This window comes from Melanostigma gelatinosum, assembly GCF_949748355.1.
Source record: "Melanostigma gelatinosum genome assembly, chromosome: 23".
In the NCBI taxonomy this organism is placed as follows: domain Eukaryota; kingdom Metazoa; phylum Chordata; class Actinopteri; order Perciformes; family Zoarcidae; genus Melanostigma; species Melanostigma gelatinosum.
In genome coordinates this window covers 16,293,857-16,309,197 of record NC_136656.1, presented here as the reverse complement: position 1 = coordinate 16,309,197, position 15,341 = coordinate 16,293,857, and the positions used below count along the sequence as shown (strand labels likewise).

Genomic DNA, 15,341 nt, shown 5'->3' with positions numbered 1-15,341 from the left:
GTGTGAGCTCTAAATGGAGTGTGTCAGGTGTTTTCATCAAAAGTCTGTAGTCAGCTTTTGTGCTGTAATGCCTTAAAGCTGGGTTAGACAATTTTAGAGAAACAAAAGTATCCAACTGACAAAAACCCCAGCCCCTCCCTTCCGGCATCCCTCTAAAGCCAATCCACCAAAACACATGAAAGCATGCTAACTGACTGCTGCTGGAGGACGAGTCCATGAGTGAGCCTTGAGAAAAAGAGCGAAGCAAATCGTTGATCACTGAATGTATCCTACGTCTGTAGGAAAAATATAATAAAGATAAGGATTTGCAACTTTTGACACCAAACACTGAGCTAAATTTAGCCTCCAAGAAAAACATCAAATTGTCCCAAGAATTAAAAGGCAGACTGCAATCACAGCAGAATATATTTACAAAGCTACAGCCCAGTGCATGCTAAAGGTATGTGAGCAGCGCTCTGACCAGATAGACTTTTACAAATGTCAGTTTGTGAAGAAACACCATCGCAGACCGAGTTCATGAACTAGCAGCAATCTAACAACACAGCTAGCTAAGAGACGAGCAGGTACTTGTATTTTTAATTATCTGTTGATGAAAGCACAGACAACACGGATACATCATCTATCCATGTTTATAAGCACTGACTCTCAGTGAGGAGCTCTTGGATGTAGCTGCCATGCACAGGACGACGACAGGGCGGAACATTAGTGATGCAGAGAGGTGACACAAACGGCTTTGAACAAAGTTAATGTAATAACTTGTGTTTGATATTTGTCTTTGTTATTTTCTTTAATAGTTTGATCTTTGATAGAGTAATGTATAATAATACAATCGCTGTGTACAAGAAGGGGATGAGTAGACTCTTTTTCTTGAGGAAACTTCGATCCTTCAACGTGTGCAGCAAGATGTTGGAGATGTTCTACCAGTCTGTTGTGGTCAGTGCACTTTACTTCTGTAGTCTGCTGGGGGAGCAGCATTGGAGCCGGAGACACCAACAGACTTAACAAACTAGTTAAGAAGCAAACAAGACTATCTGGAAGAGGTGGTGGAGAGGACACTGAAGAAACTATGATCCATATTGGATAACCCGGACCACCCTCTCCACCACCTCCTGCAGGGACAGCAGAGCACTTTCACTGTGTTCCACTGTGTGCCTATATGTAGGCGAAGTCAGTGCTCGGGCCCTAATAATAATAATAATAAACATTCGAAGAACAATAGGTCCTACGTTCCAACTACGTCGGTGCTCGGGCCTCAATTATAAACATTCGAAGAACAATAGGGCCTCCGCTCAGACTACGTCGTACCCTAATGATAATAATTCCTTCAGTTTCAATCGGGTCCTGAAATAAACATTAGAACAGCCTCTAATCAACATCAGAAGAACAATAAGTCCTTCAGGCTCGGGCCCTAATAATCCTCTGGATCTCAATAGGGCCTTCGCGCCCCGATGTCAGTTGCTTGGTCTAAAAATCTAAATTTTCAAGACAAAAACTCAGAACATGATTTGATATGCACAAGTATTGTGCCACAGACTGCTGACTGACATTGCATGAAATTACCCTTTGACCTCTATTTTCATTGCTTTCTTCTCCTCTGTCGGTCTGTCTTTCAGGTCGTGCTGGTAGGTTCAACCATAAATGAAAGAGATCAGATGCTGTTCATCAGCACAGATGAAGGTGCCTCCTTCCAGCGACAGTCCATCTTCTTCAATCCCGAAACGCTCATCTTCCACCCGAAGGAAGAAGACAAGCTCCTGGCCTACTGTGAAGATGGCAGGGTGGGTATCACAGTGCCGCAGAAACATCAAAATAATTAGCAGCCTCTGGAGCTGAAAGAATTAGCAAGAAGACAACAGCGATGCATTAAATAAAAAAATTTCACACGCACCAGCAGAGCAGGAACCAAAGAAATTAAAACAGTGCATTTACTATACAATAATACAACTGTAGGGCAAATCTTTAAATGCATGGAAAATAAACTGAACAGTGGCCATATGTAGTATCAAATATACAGACACATTGATTTTTCATTTCATAGACATTTTGCAATCTCACTTGGTTTTCTATGTTTTTCTGAAAAGAGGAAAAAAAAGCAAGAATAAAAAAAAAAAAAAATAAATAAATAAAAAAAAAAAAAGAGCGGTTGAGTCAATGCTCCAGATGCTCTAAAAAGATAATTTGGTTTCAATAGAATGTGGAGCTTGTTTTCATAGTTCTGGCCATCGTGTACTTCAGTTGCACATGAGCGGTTCGATATTCAGGTAGGTTGTAAAAAAGCGGTTTCGCCAAGTTCAGTCAGGAACACTCTCGTCAAAGAATTTTAACCATTTATTGCAACATCCATCCATCCATTTTCCTCCGCTTATCCGGGGTCGTGTCGCGGTGGCAGCAGGCCAAGCAGGCTGACCCAGACCTCCCTCCCCCCCCCCCACCACCAACATGTTCCAGCTCATTCTGGGGGATCCCGAGGCGTCCAGGAGGCATCCTAATTAGATGCCCGAACCACCTCAGCTGACTCCTTTCGACGCGAAGCAGTAGCGGCTCGACTCCAAGCTCCCTCCTGATGACAGAGCTCCTTACCCGATCTCTCAGGCTGAGCCCGGCCACTCTACGGAGGAAGCTCATTTCGGCCGCTTGTTCGGCCAGAGTCCGTGACCATAGGTGAGGGTAGGAATGTAGACCGAGTGGTGAATTGGGAGCTTCGCCTTCCGGCTCAGCTCCCGCTTCACCAAGACGGTCCGGTGCAGCGCCTACTTTACTGCTGCAGCCGCACCGATCCGCCTGTCGATCTCCGGCTCCATCTTACCCTCACTCGTCAACAAGACCCCGAGATACTTTAACTCCTTCGCTTGAGGTAGGCACTCCGTCCCCACCTGGAGGGAGCAAACCACCGGTTTCCGGCAGAGAACCATGTCCTCAGATTTGGAGGTGCTAACTCTCATCCCTGCCGCTTCACACTCGACTGCAAACCGCCCCAGTGAATGCTGGAGGCCATTATTGCAACAAATGGAAATAAAGTTAAACTTAGCGCTGGTTGCTCCGCTCTTAAAATAGCCTAGCCGCTACTAAGACAAAAAACAGGGAGCACCATGCATAAAGCCCCCGGGTATAAAGGAATGCAGTGGCGGGCCGTGCATGTTATACCTGGGCCTTCACTGCTGTCCTGCAGCTGAAACACAGCTTCGGTTATTATTTGTTTCGTGTAAAAATGAAGCAAACACCTATAGATAGAGTGCGTCTCCCCTCTGCTTTGACTGCAGCTGGGACTGCTGCACCAGGCTGCTGTGAGTGTAACCGCCTGTGTGTGCTTTGGGGCGGCGGCAGAGGAGCTCACGGCAGCACCCGCTGCTCGTTCACGAGAGTGCAGAACGTACGTGCTTTAAAGTCAGAAAACTATCCAATAACACCAGAACAAGTCTCTAGATTAGTCACTAGTAGCTTTTGACAAAAAAAGTTGCCATGAGGGTTTAGAAAGTCGCCAGATTTAGCGAGAAAGTCGCCATGTTGGAAACAGTGGCACCGGCTAGATATGTCCCCAGAGCAACATTGGACGTAACAATGGTTCCTATCACATATTAAACCAAACAAAAACCCATCTTCACAAAAGTTGTACAAATAATAATATATAAACAAGCATCTTAAAGCTACTGCAGATGTATAAACAAGAGCATTTAACTTACCAGAGCTGCTGTTCACTATTTAAAGACAAAGGCCATCCTCCTCTTTGTTAATAAAGAGTTTAATCTCACGGTTGTTCAGTACATCCGTGTGTTTTAGTTCCAGTAAGAAGTCCTTCTCCATTCATGGACGCCAGTGAAGACAGTCGAGCCTCCCCAGTTGTATTTCTTGAATAAGTTTTAATTAGTGCTGGGCAAGTTAACGCGATAATAATGCGTTAACGCATTCATTAATTAATGCAGATAATTATTTTATCGCGCGTTAACGCATTTTAAAAAATGTATTATAATTTTTTATTGAAAGACAAGAGACAATACATATCAATAGGATGACAAGAACAGTGGGATAAAAGCCAGAAAACATCCTATAGTCAGTTGTGTGTGTGTGTGTGTGTGTGTGTGTGTGTCCTTGAGCCTTTTGAGATGGGAAAAATAATAATTAAAAACAGGTACGTATTTTTAATTTATTATTATTGTAACAGTCCGTCTCATGTTTATCGTACATATACACAATATTTTCACATCTCAACACATCTCACAAGTGTTGCCTGTATTCTAGCATCAAAATTATTAAAATAGGCCTTGTAGTTACAGATTTGGAGTCTTTTAGGTATGGTAATGCAATTTTTGAGCAGAGGCCTGAAAATAGGGCTAGGGTTTAAAAGGTTTTAATCATGCACTAGAACAAGAGCTGCAATACGATACCAGTGCTGGCTATGCAGAAGGCCTCAATTCCCAGGATAGGATTTTTCTGTCTGAAAATAAACATAAATTACATTCATAATGAAATGAGACTGTCAGAGTCTGCTCCATGCACTGCTTACCTGCTGCCTGTAGTTTTCCACTCTGCCTGCCAGCCACTCCCACCTTATCAGCTCACCCCACTCACCTGTGCTACCAGCTGCAGCCCATCTCCAATCAAGCCAGTACTTAAACCTCTCCTGCTCACTCACTCATTGCCAGATTGTTCTTTACCATCTGTATGCAAGACTCACCAGCACTCTTTGAACAGATTTTCTGGTGTCAACCCAACACCCGCACGCCTTCCCGCCCGGGGTCGCGACCCACCAGTTGAGAATCACTGCTTTACGTTAAATTGGCGTGTGCCCAAAGGGTATGAGTAAAGACGATTTGATAAATCCCGGATTTGGGACAGCGCAGTGAATTAAATGTCTAAGGCTTGTGATCTATACAAACAAACAGGCCCTGAACCCACTTATATCTCACTTTTTTATTTTTTCCAAAATAGTTTGATTGTCTGAACTTTTTGGAGAAGAAACTTGTCAATACCAAAGTCATTCACTTGCAACACCCTCCCACTTGCACCAGCATGGCATCGACCTGCAGTTCAAATGTGTTAGAAATGTATGAGATATCGAGGACTGGAGCATTACAAAGACTCATGTTTACGTCTTCACAAACAGGCGACCAGATATAGTTCATCTTATGCTTCAGAAGGTCTGTTAAAAGAGCCACACCAGTCTTAAGTTACAACAGAAACCTCTATAACAGCCATACCCATAATTCTTATCAGCTCTTAGTTTGTCGCTGGCGGAGGATACTGGTCAACGGCCCAGTATGAGTGATAAATGCGGTGATGTCTTGTGCCCTTTGAGACAAGGGGATCTGCCAATGACCTTATGAGATCAAATATGCTAATTTAATTTATTTTATTTAAAAGGGGCCATTTACATTTGTTATGTTCAAAATTTCTCAAACAAAAAGGTAAAGGAAAAAGCCCCCCTCCTTGTTCAGAGGAGAAGAAGCAAGCAGAGGAGAAGAGGTTGTGGTTTCTCTCACAATGCACAACAAATTCAGTAACTCCCTTTAGTTTAAACCTTCTACAAGTAAACATGTTATAATACATAATATCCATCACTAGGAGCGCTTTTAAACTTAAATTCCTCACACAGTATCGGAAAAAACGGTCACAATGTGATGCACCGTACCAGATTATAACATTTGTAGTTCTTTGTCAGGTCTAAACAGAGACTATAACGAACGGTACAGAGTAAAAACATACGAAACTGTTTCACAAGAAAGAACAGACATGGTGCCCACACAAAAAAGTTGTACGCTTGTCAGATAAACGCAAGACATAAGATACAATTCCAGGTTAGTGAGTACATAGCTGAACAGCTTTTAACAGACTTGTTTGTTTTGAGAGAGGTGCAGCTCCTCACATTGGGTGCTTCTCAAGTCTCTTAATTGTCGTTTCCTCGCTCCTCGATCCTCGCTTGAACCGGAAGTTGTTTCTGCCCCGCCATATTGACGGCCGTCCCAAATCTCTAATGTAGCTCGGAGGAGCGAGGAGGGAGGAGGGACCTCGGAGAAGCCGTGAGCGAGGACCCACGAGAACAGACTTCCAGGAAGTCTTTTACCGGCCGACACGCCCCCTCACTGTTCATCTGTCATGTGATTGGACGCTGCAGCTGATCGGCCTGACTGAGTTTAACACCAGAGTGAAGACGGATCACAGAATAAACTCAAGCTTTATATTTGATTAGGTTTCTGATTCACCATCTGGTTTAAATAAATGTTCATTGTAGACTGAACAACACGACCACAAACAACTTTCTTCATTTATTAGAAAGATTTGTGTTTTCATGCTCTAATATTTCCCTCAATAACTTTTATGATGGAAACAATTAAAGTGAGAGAGAGCTGGAGAGACTAAACACTTTTTACATCATAGATAGATAGATAGATATGTACTTTATTCATCCCCATGTTACAGCAGCAAGACACACCAAAAAGCAAAGTAACAGAGTAACCAAAATATTAAATATAAAAAAATGCACAATAGAATAACAGAGTAGGACAAATTAAATATCAGAATATATAAGATAAAACAAAAATGCACAGTATATACAATGAAATAGAATAGTGTTAAATTATCTGCATAGGTGAAACACTGAAAAACAGTCGTGCAAAAATTAAAAATCAACCCCAGCAAACAACAGTGTAGCGGTGTGTAGTTATATGGAGGATGATCTGGCCAGAGGTGTTTTATTGTAAAGTCTTATTGCAGAGGGCAGGAATGTTGTCCTCAGAATCAGAACCGTTTATTGCCATTGTATGTTGAAGGAATTTGACATGACGGGAGGTGCGTAACATTTAACAACAATCAACAACAATCAACAATGCAATCAACAAAAACAAATTAAATTGACAGAAAATATAAGATAAAGTAAAATATAAAATAAAGTGGAATATAAGATAAAGTGAAATATAAAATAAAGTAAAGTAGAGTGCACAAACAAACAGATAACGGGACTATAGACCAGTGAGATGTAAATGTGGTGTGAAAGTGTCGAGTGGATAGAAGGGATGTGCGGGGGAGTGACCGGTGGGAATTTGTCCTGGGGATGACAGAGTCAGTGGGGGTCCCGGGCTCTGTTAATGAGCCCGACTGCCAACGGGAAGAAACTGTTCATGTGTCGTGAGGTCTTGGTCCTGATGGACCTCAGCCTCCTACCAGATGGAAGGGGCACAAACAGGTCATGTCCAGGGTGAGAGGGGTCAGCTACAATCCTTCTTGCTCGCTTCAGGGTTCTTAAAGTGAACAAGTCCTGGAGGGACGGCAGATTGCAGCCAATCACCCTCTCAGCAGAGCGAATGATGCGCTGCAGCGTGCCCTTGTCCTTGGCTGTGGCTGCAGCGTACCAGACCGTGATGGAGCGGCACCTGTAATTTAAGGTTTGTGAGGTCCTGGACACAGTTCTATCAAGATCAGCTGTAGCTGTTCTTTTTCACAGCTAGAAATGTGATTTTTATATTGAGTTTGACCATTGATGACTCATATTTTCAGATGACCGGGACGCAAATGTTTTTTTTTTTATAAGCAGGGGAGAATGTTATGATGTGGTGTGTCCATGGACCCGAATGCAGACTCAGACAGCAGAGTTCAATTTCAAAACCACGATAATTAATTTCTCTCAGTCAAGGGAAAAGACAGGAAATGGACAAAGTCAATAGGAGGCGTCTCCACGCCTCCGCACGGTTCCAAGTCGGAAAGTGGCTAATCCTGCTGAGCGGCAGACGAAGCCGACAGGAAAACTGTCAAACGACAGTACGGAGGCGCGTCCTCGCGCTCCGCTCGGATCTTAGCCGGGAAGTGGCCGGTCCGCGTCCGCGGCTGGCAGGCAGGCTGGATCGTCTGTGTGACACCCGAGGCTCGACACAGGAACGACAAGACTACACAGTTGATCTCCGAGGAACTAACTGGAAGGCTTCTTCGTACAGGTGAAAACCCGAGGCTCGACACTGTACGGCAGGCAAGTTGAAAAAACGAAATGCATCGTTAGTAGCGGATCTTCAGAGAGTGAACAAACGGACTACTCACGGGTCGGAATACCAGGTAGGTAAACGGACGGACTGACAACTGGAATGAGAGTGACAGGAGTATTTATGTCAGCTGGAGGCGATCACAGGAGATGAGGCACAGCTGTGCCTAAGGAGAGAGGCGCGGCAGTGGGCGGGACTCTTAGGAGGACACTACTGAGGGAAATACAGCAGAGTTCGACACAAATCCTCACAGGAGAGAATGCCTTAAAATCTAAACCTCTGTCAATGTAGAGTGTTTCTAAAACTGTGGGTATGTGTTTTTGTATGGTGGAGGAAGTGTGTGTGTTGAAATACCTTTCTCGTTTCAAATGATCTTTTCAGACATCAAGAATACCTTGTTTGTAGGAATCAATAGACTTTCATTGTGGGTGCAATCAATGCCATACAAGCTCAGGCAACACACTATTGTAAACATTGATCATCCCTGCGACCAGGAGATGTTGTATTCTCCAAGTTGGACCATGAAAAGTCATGGTCTTTGCCAGCGGTGATCTCAAGTGAGAGCACCACCCAGAGATCCTTCGTCATCAGGATGCAGCATGGAGCAGAGCTGCGTCCTCCAACCTCCAACCAGTGCCGGTTCCCCAGCCCATCCCAGCAGCGCACGAGGAGATCACAGGGACAGACACACACACTCTGACGGAGCTAACATGTTGGAGACTGTTCCTGTCAGTCAGAGTGTGGCTACACCCACAACCCCTCAACCCGGTCAGACTGTGACCAGATCTGGACGGGTGTGCAAGCAAGTCGACAGGGAGGGGGGTGGAGAAGAGAAAAGAAAAGTTGTACTGATGTGGTAATGTTGATATGTGAAAAAAAAGAAAGTTATACAGCCATTGATGTTGATAATGTTTATTTGTTGGTTAATTGGAAAGAGACCAGTGTATGTTGAAATGTCTCCATTTGAGTTAATTTGAGTTCATCTTAGTTTATGTTATGTGCTGTCCGAATAGCCATTCTCAGTTAAAGTGTTCCTTTGATGTTATTGACATAACACTCAAAAGAGGGGGAGATGTCATATACGGTAGTCTAATGCGCTTGCGCATATACTGGGGGTTATACGAGAGTTCCAGATGCATGTATGATGTTATGGAATATTTCTATGTAGATTTGGAAGAGAAGTTGGTATGTTCAATATGTTTAATGAATAAAACAGTCTTGACTGAATGATCAAGGTTTCAAAAGAGTCAATTTATTGCTTGCAAGCAGAGAACTTACACTCAGCCACGTATTGCAGTAAACTGTGTATTCGCTCTGAAGTCACAGCTTCAGACATGACATTTATACATTCAAGAGTGCAGGAGACAATGCGAAGAGGAAGTATAGACAGGAAGACGACGGTTGAGTCTCGAACATGTGTTGGGCTCAAAAGCAGAAACGCCCATAAGATATGCTGATGGAATCAGTTGCGGTCACAGCAGAGGCTGCGACCTCTTCTCTGACCTGTGCGCTTTTAAAAGCATGGAGACGTTTGTGGTTAGCAGTTCATTTCCTGTCACGCTATGAATTCTGTCTCCACAGCACATTTTACAGAAGATATGAATATGTGTTAAAACAATTTTATCACTACAATGAGTGAGACACACGGTGATCCATTAAACGGAGTTGAGCCAACTAAGAAGCCTCTATTGCTTTACTTTACATATGGTAAACTGTATCGACAGCCCCCCCCCCCTGTCGTGCTTAGGATACATCTTGTAATTGGGCTCAAGGTTAGGCTTTTTAATGTAATGCATATGCTTTGAGTGTTTGTTTTCTGTCTAATTGTGGTATTCTCTGTGGTTTTTTTTGTATCCAGCTCTTTGCTTCGATAGACCTGGGCCGCAAGTGGACTTTGCTTCAGGAGCGGGTGACCAAAGACAAAGTCTTCTGGTAATGTGTGGACTTCAAGACTGAGCTCAATCTTTCCAGTGTATTAGTTTATTACTTCCTCATTGACACATACTACATGTACAAAGCAGTAACAAACGGGGCTCTCATAGTCTCAACTAGGTCACAAAGTTGTTCAACCCTCAATTTACCCTGGAGAGATCTAGAGCAGATAGCGTCCATGATAACCAACTCTGTTAACTATTTTGGGGATCTGACGTACAGTATAAACTGGATGTTGATTGTTTTGCCTTCATGTTTTCTCTCAACCAAACAGACAACCAGCCTGTCTGTTCCAAGAGGTGGGAGGGACGTTTAATCCTATCATTTATTTATTATGCATATAGGACTGTGTAATTGTTTGATTAATCATTTAATTCATTCAATTGATCAGGTTTTATGAAGTGATTTTTATCAAACTTTAGTACTGTTCTGCAGCTGAGATAGCCCAGCTTTAAAATATGGAAGGATTAAATAGACTATGTAAGTGAAGTGGTATTATTTCTGTAAATAAGATTACCACTCAATTATGAATCATAAAGCCATGGATTAGTATAAAAAGAGTGATGGCCCTAAGCTTCGACCATGAGACGCAATAACTTTAAGTTAGACAATTGAATATTTTGGAAAAACAGGGAAAACTCTGAAATTTGATATTCAAGTCTCAGTGTCAGGGTTTGAGTTTTTATCATGGTGTACAGTGACTTATTTCATGTACACAAAAATCGAATTCAATCAGTTCTTTGTAAATTAAACATTCATTGGACATAACTTGATTTCTAAACAGGAAATAAATAAATCAACAATAAAATGAAAAAAATGTATGTAATAATTAAAGAATAAGAAGAATTAGTTCAATGAAAAATGATTAACCATGTATGAATGAAAAGCATTACATGTGACCAGGTAGAATCGGTTACTCATATTGATTAATGATTATCAATTTACTAGTTTTAATTTAAGGGAGATCCAACTTTAGGTCTAAACCTTATTAATCATTATTTTCTCAATTAGTTGGCATCTATCCTTAACTTATTAAGTAACATTACTTTATTAAGTGACTTGTTTCGAAATGTATTCGACCTAGAAACCTCAAACTCATTCACATCTGGAAGTGGCCCAAAATTCTCTTCAGGCATCTCTGCATCTTGGATCTTGTCGGATGATAGTAATTTGTTTCGATTGTACTCTTTCATCTCGCGATCTCTTGATCTCACTCTCACTCATGTTAGGGAGAGATCTGGCATGCAGGATTCAAAGTAAAAGTTTAAGGTGAGTGGGCGGTGGAAGGTAGGGTTGTGGAGATCACCCTTCAGCGTCAATGTCCAGAGTAGAAGGGCCTTCTTCTGACTTCATCTTGCTCTTATCACCTGAGAAAGGGGTGTGGTGTTTGGTGCAAATAGCAAACCACTCCCATCTTAGCAACTATCTTATTACTTTCATTTTACCTTCTTTTAGAGCAGCGGTTCCCAAACTTTTTAGGCCGCGCACCCCCTTCTACATCCCGACCGGGTTCGCGCACCCCCCCCCCTTAATAGAAAAAAAAAAAAAAGAAGCAACAGAGCCTTTTAAGCCTTCATAGCCGCATAAGAATCGGACCAATGAGAGAACAGTTTGCTCGCGCGTGGCATTTGTTTACAAGATTTAGTCCGCTGTTAAATGTTGCAGTGTGAACACAAACCGAACAAAGGAGCAACTGCAACAAAGCAAACGAACTGAAGGTGTGAAAACGCCCTGAAACACTGCAACAAAGTTTCAATAACTTTCAGTGACACAAGGCGTCACTTTTAAAGAGCAATACGGATGCGAGCACACACGCACAGGCTCAGAGGCAGATTATCACATTTAATTTACAATTAATGACCGACTAATGTAGCCAGGATGTCTTCGGACAAAGCATCGATGCGGCGCGACACAGTGTTGTTGGACACCGGGATCATGTCCAACTTTTTTGCTTCTTTCTCCCCAATCATACATTCCACCATCTCTCTGGCAGCTGGCAAGCTCACGTCTTCGGCGATTGTGTGCGGTAGCCCCTTTCTCGCTATTCTGCAACCAGATATGAAGCCCGTAGTGCATCATTTATAGACCCAACACATGAATGAGACTCCAGTTGTTTTTGGCTGTTTTGTAACTCCTCCAATTTCGATATAAACAATGTAAGGGGCTTTTGACTTGCACTGGCATGCTTTGTGTTCAGGTGGCGAGATATTTTACTTCACTACAGACACCAAGATTATTGTCAGACAATTTGAAGTCAGGGAAGTTTAGACATTTGTCCTCTTTAGTTCGACAGATCAGGATAGCACTCTTACTGGCGTTGTATTTGATGTCATGTTCCACACCATACACAGTACATATAGTGAGGAGCTGCTGAAGACCAGCGCTAGAAGGACTAAAGATCACCAGTTCATCTGCATACATGATGTGATTAACCAGAGTATTTCCAATCATGCACCCAGTAGTACAAGGCAAGGCAAGGCAAGTTTATTTGTATAGCACATTTCAACAACAAGGTAATTCAAAGTGCTTCACATAAAACCATTAAAAGCATCAAAACATAAGGCAAAAGAAAAGGAGATTTAAAAACAATTAAGAACATTCATTAAAACATTAAAAAGTACAGGCTTTCAGTTGTTTGGACAGATCATCAATATACAGATTAAACAGAATTGGGGACAAAATTCCCCCTTGTCTGACACCATTGCTAACCCCAAATGGGGCTGACACACTTTTACCCCATTTTACTTGCATACTCTGGTGCGCATACCAGTAAGCCAGAATTCTCACAATGTATGGACAAATGCCCCTTCTGGCCAGAGCTCTGGAATGTACATTTCATCAAACTCATTGCATTCAGCAGATACTTTGAATGAGCTGAATCTTCTGTGGACAGTGTCGATTTCAGACAGATAACCTCCCGGCTGAGTTTTTCCTTAAGATACGCAGATAATGTTTCAGTGTCTAGATCTGGTGAGAACCTGGTAGCAAAGACACTCACCAGCTTTGTCTTGACCGTTTTGATGCTGCCCACAGCTCCGGTCCCAACAACAGGCTTAACGTTGCCGGGTCTCTTTTTCCGCCCGGGGGCGACAGTACGCGATCCTGACTGAGCAGCAGCGCTCCCCGGAACACGCGCCAGCCGTCAGCTTTTTTTCACGACCTGACTCCATTTTGGGGAGCGTGACACCAAACAATCGGAACCTCCCGCAGCCATCTCCTCGTCCAGATCGCAGGGTCCCGCCTCATCCCGTTCTCCGGCATCAACGTCCGAGTCCTTCGCCAGTGTAGCCCCAAACCCTGCATCGTCAGAGCCAGTGGTCCCAGCCTTCACGCACACAGTGCCTCCATCCAGCGCCGCTGAAGCACATAAATACGAGTTAACTGACAGACTGTTTAATTCTACCATATTTGAAAGCTGGGCTGCAGAATGGTACCAAACACTCTGATATAAATCACTGAATAAAATCTTATCAATTAAAGTTAAAATTAATTAAACAGCTACACAATTAGATAGACAACGTTATCATGACACAGACAAACCGATGTAGATATGTATTTGTACCTGTATGCATAATAAATTAATGGATAAGATTACATTTATAGTTTCAGCACAAAACAGTGTCCTGGGTGAAAGACAAGAAGGGAGGGTGAGGGCAGCGCTCCCTTATATATAGATAGATATAAACTTTATTCATCCCCAGGGGGAAATTAGTTTGTAGCAGCAGCAATTTACAGAGTAAAAATGATATGTGGAAATGCTCAATATATACAGTACAATAAAATAACAGAGCAGATATAAAATTTGAAGAAATAGAATAATAAAAAATGTAAATGCTAAAAATGCACAGTATATACAAGGAATTAGAATGGTGTTAAATAAACTAGGTAAACTAAACAGTAGTGCAAGGATCACCAACAACAAGCAACAACCGTGTAGCATTGTAGTCATTTGAAGGATGATGATCTGGCCAGAGGTGATTTATTGTAAAGTCTTATTGCAGAGGGCAGGAATGTTCTCCTGTAGCTTTCCTTGTGACAGCGCAGCTGAATGAGTCTGTTAGAGAAAGTGCTCCGCTGTCCCTGCAGGAGGTGGTGGAGAGGGTGGTCCGGGTTATCCAATATGGATCATAGTTTCTTCAGTGTCCTCTCCACCACCTCTTCCAGATACCCTTGTTTGCGGCCAATGATGTTGCTTTCACAACAGCAGTGAGCAAAAACATCCAGGCCATAAGGGAACTGGAGGAAGGCATAGTGACGTAGGATGTCAGCCAGTACTCTGCCATCCAGAACAATCAGAAGCAGGCTCTACAGGCAGATGTATATTTAATACAGTATGTTTGTGTGTTAATACAAGCCTACTACACATTCAACATGTATACAGACATCACTATCGAAAGACATATACATATAAATACATTTGTTCATTGTCTTGAATGGTCATAATTATCCTATAACTGTCATTATCATCAGATGAAGGCTATTCTTTCTTTTTTTATGCTTTAGCTACAAAGATTTTGTCATACCAATAAAGGAAATTGAAATTGAGAAAAATGAGACAGAGACTGTGTGTATGTGAAGGTGAGTATGAAGTTCACAGTAACGTTAAAGCTATAAACATAGCAGTGTGATGTGTGTTGCTTGTCATCTGCTGATTAAAGTGGAGGGGGTTAGCTCTGAAGTTGTTTGCCCAGGCTCATTTAAGGTGGACTGACCTTCAAGGTGGCCCATCCAGTTTTATGTCTAATTTCTGATTAAATGTATTGTCCCTGGTCAGAAATGTCATTAATACATTGAGTAATTTTCATCCGTTTTCCAGGTCAGTATCTGATGTTGATGTGGACCCTGATTTGGTGCACATGGAAATGCAAGACACAAGTGGAGGTACAGTGACGTTGCATCTGCTCATGTACATTTTGTATGGTAATTCATGATACTGTCAGGGGCCACAAGCACAGTTAGATTTCAGACTGAAATGTAGTAATTTTAATAGAATCGCCTTGATTGGTGTATTTAATCACAAAGACAAAGCAAAAGTGTGGAAAGTTCTCAAAGAGTTTAAGTTTGTCACACAAAGTCACAAATACCACAACAATGAGAAGTCAACAAGGCAATGCAAGAGAGAAAGTAGCCCCTACGAAAACAAACTCATTTTGCTTTGCCATTTTTCTTTTTAAGTAGACGACGGCAAGCTCCCTTGGTAGAATATTTAGTACTTTATAGATTAAAATACATCAATCTGGTGCACTTTGAGAGCAGAATTAAGTGGCTAAAAATGGTGTGCTCAAATAAACATTTAATCAAAAATATATTGGTTTTATAGATATGAATAGTGATGACATGGCAAAAAAGTCACACACACACAAAGCATGGTAAACGAGATGGGGTCCGTGTTTCAAGATGAGTGGGGTGAGGTGGGTAGCAGATATTGCTGCAGACCCCTGAAGG

At 42.3% G+C, this 15,341-nt stretch overlaps 1 protein-coding gene across 1 annotated transcript in view; it reads left to right on the top strand.

The window, feature by feature from the left end:
- The window catches only part of sorcs2 (sortilin-related VPS10 domain containing receptor 2), a gene marked incomplete at its 5' end in the record, with an annotated part of 233,961 nt that overhangs the window by 131,914 nt on the left and 86,706 nt on the right, over nt 1-15,341 (top strand). Inside the window, 3 exons of the mRNA XM_079295420.1 lie at nt 1,614-1,778; nt 9,823-9,896; nt 14,713-14,777. Coding sequence (XP_079151546.1) covers nt 1,614-1,778; nt 9,823-9,896; nt 14,713-14,777 — 304 coding nt within the window. The remainder of the gene's footprint in view (nt 1-1,613; nt 1,779-9,822; nt 9,897-14,712; nt 14,778-15,341) is intronic.